We start from the raw sequence: 7,777 nt of genomic DNA on the forward strand, positions 1-7,777 counted from the left end.
TACTGACCAAAATGAACTAGAAACATGGCTTCAATTCAAAATGGGCCTTAAGTTTCCTATATTTTATATCTGTTTCTCTACAATTACAAAAAAAAATGTATCTGTCTCCAATTTCAGAGCAGTTAAAATAATCAATCTCTATTAATTTATTTTGACATGTAATATATATAATTTTAACTATTTCAGAATCACTTTGGTTTTAGTAATAAGAATTCAAATGAGCTACAGATATAGAAATCTAGAAAACAGTTCCAATAAGTCCTGGTAAGAATACACACACATTTATATACAGGTAAGACATAAAGACAGAGAACAGCACGGGGCGCCGTCGGGGAGAGTGCGCCCATGTGTATGCACACACACTCACTCGCGGTCCCTACGGCATCTGTTGAGAAAGCCTAGAAACAATGACATCCGCCCCTCCACCCCAAAACTGACACCTAGACCTTGATCTCTCCACTGCAAGAAACGTAGGCTCCTTGAAGCAATGAGTGACTCCAGGACTGGTGCACGGAAAATACAAGATAAGCCTGGAGCATCTTCTTGAGTAGAAAGTGAACAACCATTCAAAGAATGGAGGGCCCTGTCAGAGGCCAAAGAAAGTGGCTTGATGAAGTTCTCACTGGCCGAGTGGGGCACCATTTGAGCACCAAAAAAACACTGAGAGTAAAGACTGCAACAGGACCGCATGAGCCCAGACCAACACACATGAATGAGTAAACAAACACAAAGAGAAGGAAGAACGTGACAACCAGTGCATGGAAACTGAGAAATCTAGAAGACACGACTGAATTTTTTAACATCACCATTTGAGAGCTCTTAACTACCAAGGTAACCACTGATTCAGGCAAATACCAGTGTCCGAAAATGTTAAACAAGTGAAAGTTTGACAGGAAAAGGATATTTACATAGTATTAAAGTATGACTGTGAAGAGAAGAGAACCTAAAAGCAAAGGAGAAAAGGAAAGATACAAGCATCTGACTGCAGAGTTCCAAAGAATAGCAAGAAGAGATAAGAAAGCCTTCCTCAGCGATCAATGCAAAGAAATAGAGGAAAACAACAGAATGGGAAAGACTAGAGATCTCTTCAAGAAAATTAGATACCAAGGGAACATTTCATGCAAAGATGGGCACAATAAAGGACAGAAATGGTATGGACCTAACAGAAGCAGAAGATATTAAGAAGAGGTGGCAAAAATACACAGAAGAACTGTACAAAAAAGATCTTCATGACCAAGATAATCACGATGGTGTGATCACTCACCTAGAGCCAACATCCTGGAATGTGAAGTTAAGTGGGCCTTAGAAAGCATCACTACGAACAAAGCTAGTGGAGGTGATGGAATTCCAGTTGAGCACTTTCAAATCCTAAAAGATGATGCTGTGAAAGTGCTGCACTCAATATGCCAGCAAATTTGGAAAACTCAGCAGTGGCCACAGGACTGGAAAAGGTCAGTTTTCATTCCAATCCCAAAGAAAGGCAATGCCAAAGAATGCTCAAACTACCACACAATTGCACTCATCTCACACGCTAGTAAAGTAATGCTCAAAATTCTCCAAGCCAGGCTTCAAAAATACGTGAACCATGAACTTCCAGATGTTCAAGCTGGTTTTAGAAAAGCAAAGGAACTAGAGATCAAATTGCCAACATCCACTGGATCATGGAAAAAGCAAGAGAGTTCCAGAAAAACATCTATTTCTGCTTTACTGACTATGCCAAAGCCTTTGACTGTGTGGATCACAATAAACTGTGGAAAATTCTGAAAGAGATGGGCATACCAGACCACCTGACCTACCTCTTTGAGAAACCTATATGCAGGTCAGGAAGCAACAGTTAGAACTGGACATGGAATAACAGACTGGTTCCAAATAGGAAAAGGATTACTTCAAGGCTGTATACTGTCACCCTGCTTATTTAACTTATATGCAGAGTATATCATGAGAAACGCTAGGCTGGAAGAAGCACAAGCTGGAATCAATATTGCTAGGAGAAATATCAATAACCTCAGATATGCAGATGACACCACCCTTATGACAGAAAGTGAAGAACTGAGAAGCCTCTTGATGAAAGTGAAAACGGAGAGTGAAAAAGTTGGCTTAAAGCTCAACATTCAGAAAACGAAGATCATGGCATCTGGTCCCATCACTTCATGGCAAATAGATGGGGAAACAGTGTCAGACTTTAATTTTGGGGGCTCCAAAATCACTGCAGATGGTGACTGCAGCCATGAAATTAAAAGATGCTTACTCCTTGGAAGGAAAGTTATGACCAACCTAGATAGCACATTCAAAAGCAGAGACATTACTTTGCCAACAAAGGTCCATCTTGTCAAGGCTATGGTTTTTCCAGTAGTCATGTATGGATGTGAGAGTTGGACTGTGAAGAAAGCTGAGCACCAAAGAATTGATGCTTTTGAACTGTGGTGTTGGAGAAGACTCTTGAGAGTCCCTTGGACTGCAAGGAGATCCAACCAGTCCCTTCTAAAGGAGATCAGTTCTGGGTGTTCTTTGGAAGGAATGATGCTAAAGCTGAAGCTCCAATACTTTGGCCACCTCATGCAAAGAGCTGACTCACTGGAAAAGACTCTGATGCTGGGAGGGATTGGGGGCAGGAGGAGAAGGGGACGACAGAGGATGAGATGGCTGGATGGTATTACCGACTCGATGCACATGAGTTTGGGTGAACTCCGGGAGTTGGTGATGGACAGGGAGGCCTGGCGTGCTGCAATTCATGGGGTCGTGGGGAGTCAGACATGACTGAGCAACTGAACTGAACTGAAAGTAGCTACTCACCAAATAAGTATTATTTACTAACTTTTTTATTAATTAAATTTAAAAGGCAGAAACCTTGAAAGACACCCTCTCAACCAAGTAATTAAATTTAAAAGGCAGAAACCTTGAAAGACACCCTCTCAACCAAGTAACAGAAAGTTCACCCCACAGTAATAGGATAAATCAACATGCTGTGCTTCCTGATAAGATACGGAGAAAACCACAGAGTGAGTTCTGCAATATTCTTGCAAAAACTGTATAAACCCAAATTGAGAGAACCCAGCCGATTCTCCTTAAAAAAAAAAAAAAAAATTAAGTTCATGGAAGATGAAAAACTGTTCCAGATTAGAGAAGACTAAAGACTTTTGACAACTAAATGTAGCACATACTCCTGGATGCATGAAAGTCATAACAGAATAACTAGCAAAAGTTGAACAGAGTCTGGATTAGATGGTAATATTGAATCAATTTTAATATCTTGATTTTGATGGCTGTACAATGACAATAAGGGAAAGAATCCTTGTGTATTAAGAAATACACACCAATAACTAATAAAGGAGATAATAGGTCATCTACATCTTATTCTCAAGTGGTTCAGAATGTCAACAATGAGAGAACTGCAGTGAAGAGTGTATTGGAGCTCTGTGTGCTGTTTCTGTAATTTTTATGTGAATTTGAAATTACTTTAAACTGAAAAGTTAAAAAAAATATAGTCCTTACTATACTCATTCTAGGATGATGTAAGTCTAAAGTACTAGACTGCCTACTGACAAAGCTGCTTTCATTGTAATTACCTGGAACCTGACTGTAACAGTACTTCCTATAAAAACAATACTCAACATTAAATGGGTCCAACCTCATTCCACGGAGTTTAGGTTCTGAAACTCGGACTACTCCCACTTTTCAACTGGTTCACATTTTGCTGTGTGGCTAACAGAGAACTTAAACTTCACAATCCCCGCTCAACTTCCACATAGACTAAAGGGAGAGGGCATGAATCGTAGCAACCTAGCGATCACAAGACAGCTCTACTGAAAAACCCCACCAGTTGCAGTTTCAGCTATAATATGGAGGGTCTGGGCAAAACAGCTTTATAGCTCACACTTTTAAATATAGATAGATGTAAATATTTTCAAATTTTATTACAAAAAGTCTGTAAACATCAAAAGTGTTTAAAACACCTGAAAGCTAATATGGAACAGTGAGAAAATACTGAATAGGAATCAAAACTACAATCTTAATTTCCATCATTCAACTAGTTACTGACAGAAATGATATCAGTCATGTCTATTTCCTAACTTATAAAATGAAGCTTGATAACCTACCTGTTTCATATCTCCTAAAAAATAACCAATATGTGAAGGATTTTCAAGCTTCTTACAGGAAAATGAAAAATAAAAGGATGACAGAACTATAATAGTCCTTGGGAAATAAAGATATTCTACACAGCTAAGGATTTGCCCTGTTAATAACTTTTTTTAAATATTTTGGTTGGAAATTTTTCTAAACAATATTACCCACTTCTTCACATTAGATAGAATACACTGACTACTGACCCATTTCTTCACCAATCAGGATCATTGTTATAAACATAGATTACTAGTATACAAGGATATCCTTTAAGTGGCAAACCAAGGTCCAGTTACCTCAGAACTGTAACAGATAGTGAGAAATCCTGTACTGTGATAGCTTTATACAGCAACACAGTCAATAACTTTTCATTTATTCATTCAAACATTCATTCAGTGCCTACAACGTGCCAAGCACTGTGCTAGACACTGAAGATGGTACAGACTTCATCTAGCAGGGAGAGACAGACATATGAGAAATAAGCATATCTAGTGCTAAGACTGCTATGCTAATTCCAATGACCTGTGCAGCTGAAGCACAAAGGAAGAAGTGGTTCCTCAGTGAGGCTGGAGCACTTCCAGATACCACCAGTAGCAACCTCATCTCCTTATTAGAGCATTAATTCCCAGGTCTAGAGGCTTCCCAGGTGGCGCTAGTGGTAAAGAACACGCCTGCCAATGCAGAAGACAAAAGATGCAGGTTCCATCCCTGGGTCAGGAAGATCCCCTGGAGGAGGGCATGGCAACCCACATGAGTATTCTTGCCTGGAGAATCCCACCATCAGAGAAGCCTGGCGGGCTACAGTCCAAAGGGTCACAAAAGAGTCAGACAGGACTGAATTGACTTAACACACAGGCAAGGCCTAAAGAACTGTTTCTCAAAACCAGACCCCAAGAGGCCTACATATAATAAATTAGGTTTGAAACTTTCCCAAGAATCTTGATTCCTAGAAGAACCCCGGTGGGCTAACCTGAAGTTATACGGTATCTCTTCTGATATTTGGAAGCTTTGCATAAGACACATGTCCAAAACAATCCTGCACACACAATTTCAGAGTCCAAATCTTGCAAAGATTAATGGACAATAAGAAGCTAAAAGTTATCTTCTGTCCAAGTTTCAGTTTGTTTTAAACTTCTAGTTCTCTGTTCAAGTGTCATTATGTGCCTGAATTTTTACACCCATCATGCAATTTAATCCTCACAACCACCTTATAAAGTGGAAGTATAAATCTGCTGCTAAGTCACTTCAGTCGTGTCCGACTCTGTGTGACCCCATAGACGGCAGCCCACCAGGCTCCCCCGTCCCTAGGATTCTCCAGGCAAGAACACTGGAGTGGGTTGCCATTTCCTTTTCCAATGCATGAAAGTGAAAAGTGAAAGTGAAGTCACTCAGTCGTGTCTGACTCTTAGCGACCTCATGGACTGCAGCCTACCAGGCCCCTCTCTCCATGGGATTTCCCAGGCAAGAGTACTGCAGTGGGTTGCCATTGCCTTCTCCAAAAGTATAAATCTACAAATGAGGAAATAGGTGAATCTTAGTTAACTTTCCCAAATGACACAACTAACATTAATAAACTCAGATAAGGTTTGCCTGCTTTAAATCACTAGAGTCAACAGCCTCCATTCCACTTAATTACCAATATGGACAGATTAAGTGTCTCCCCATTTGTAAATATATATTTGAGAAAAGCTGTTCTGTGATATCTACAGACTATTACTAGAAGAACATAAAAGAAATCTGTAAGAGCGACTCAACCCTGGATAGGAAAGTCAGAGGACACTACTGGTGTCAAAGAAAAACCGCACTGAACAAGTGACTGTGGATGGTATACATTTTGGTAACCTAAACTGTTTATTATCAAAAAGTGGTAATTTTAAACTATATAAAAATGAATATAACTATTTTGGCTTTTACAATTTTTAATGCCCTGATTTCCACTAATGCTACCTTGTTTCTCCATAAGTAATCAACAAGTAAACAAGGGGGGATAGGTACACTATTTTTAAAAGCATTAAAAACAAAACACTGAAATGCATGGGAATTCTGTCATTATACTACATTTTGCTATAACGGAATTCCAAAAAATTGGGATTTACTAGCCCAATCAAATCCAGGGTGGTTAACTACTCTAGCACTTCTCAGAAGCCCTTGAGACCAGATATTTTGAGACCTTCTGCCGCTTTTATTAATCAAAGGCAGCAGAGTCGGGGAGGGGAGCGGTGTATTTTAAACCATTCATCCCTGAAGTCAGACCTGGAATCCAAGACAGGCCCCTGCCGAGATGTATCAGGTAACCTGAAACATCCAATTCACTCCTCTGTGCTTTTCACGTGTTACCTGAACAAAATCGTCATTAAGCCTCTGACTTTATGAGGCTTAGATTCCACTGAACTCGGGTAAATCCCCTGAATTCTCTCTAAATCTGCTTCCATATCTGCTAAATAAGATAATACCGTTTATACTGTACTCACTGTGCCCCTGCTTTAAGCCAGACATTGTTCTAAATGTTTTAATTCATAAAACTCGGAGTGTACAACTGTCCGTCATACTTTGTGGCGAAGATTACATAAATTACTTGTAAACTAATATTTTGCATAATGCCTGACTGACACACAAGAAGAACTCAAAGTTAGCCACTGCTTACTTAAAATTAATTACTAGTCATCTTTCACATTAAAAAAAAACACTCATGTAAAAAGCTTAACGTTAAGACTCAAGCTACATGACAGACGAAGGAATTTTGCCACAATTTTGGGACCGATGTGAAAGCTCCTGTGGCTTCACTCCCACCACACACCCAGGGATGACCCCAGGGCACACGCGTTGGAATGCCAAGAGGCAGGTCGGCCTCGAGGCCCGCCGCGCCCACGAGGGTCCCTTCCGGCTTTGCTCCCCGACCTCGGGGCAGGCCGGGCTCTCTCACCGCAGCAGCTCCAAGCAGTAGCGGTCAGTGCCCGAGGCGCCAAGTCCACTACCCGCGGCCACGCTCCTCCCGGACGCTACGGGCTCCGAAAGCCGCCGTGCGCGCGCCCACAGGCCCCGGGGTGGTCGGCGGCGACACAGGCCGGGGACGCCGAGCCGCAGAGGTCCCCACGCCGAGCCCAAGGTGGAGGCCGCCATGACACCGACGCCGCCTGCCCTTCGACCCCGCGTTCTCGGCGCGCGGCTACGCTCGGCCACGCCCCCGGCAGGTCAAGCAGCAGGGCGAGGCGACAGGAAGGCGACCTCTGGCCGCTGCTCGGAGAGGAGCCAGGTGTCGCTGTGGTCTGCCGCCGTGCACCTCAGGGAGAGCCCCGCCTGAGTCCCAGGGATTCCGCCCAGGCTCTCCCCTTCCCTTCCAGGCCCTCCTGAAGATGTGTTTATCGAGATAGGAGAATGGAGAATAATTTAACAGTTTACTAGCTTGATTTATAACTTTTAAACAATTATTCACATGGCATGTGAGCCTCCTTAGGCCCTCTTAACCTCAGGCCGGTGAAATGTTACAGTTGAGTCTAGTTGCCAGGACCCCAGACCTGGTCCAAGCTGCTTACATCTGGATCCAAGTAACACCTCCTGCGTCCAGGTTTGACCAGACGTTTCCTGCTGCCGCCACACTCTTCAGTTCAGTTCAGTCGCTAAGTTAGTGTCCGACTCTTTGCGACCCCATGGACTG

The 7,777-nt window shown here is 42.3% G+C and overlaps 1 protein-coding gene across 1 annotated transcript in view; it reads right to left on the minus strand.

Moving 5' to 3' along the window:
• The window catches only part of NDUFAF6 (NADH:ubiquinone oxidoreductase complex assembly factor 6), a 36,323-nt gene extending 29,078 nt beyond the window's left edge, over window positions 1–7,245 (minus strand). Inside the window, exon 1 of the mRNA NM_001105389.1 lies at window positions 7,046–7,245. Coding sequence (NP_001098859.1) covers window positions 7,046–7,242 — 197 coding nt within the window. The 5' untranslated portion in view covers window positions 7,243–7,245. The remainder of the gene's footprint in view (window positions 1–7,045) is intronic.
• Between the last annotated feature and the right edge of the window lie 532 nt (window positions 7,246–7,777).

The sequence above is a fragment of the Bos taurus genome, chromosome 14 (assembly GCF_002263795.3).
Source record: "Bos taurus isolate L1 Dominette 01449 registration number 42190680 breed Hereford chromosome 14, ARS-UCD2.0, whole genome shotgun sequence".
NCBI lineage: Eukaryota > Metazoa > Chordata > Mammalia > Artiodactyla > Bovidae > Bos > Bos taurus.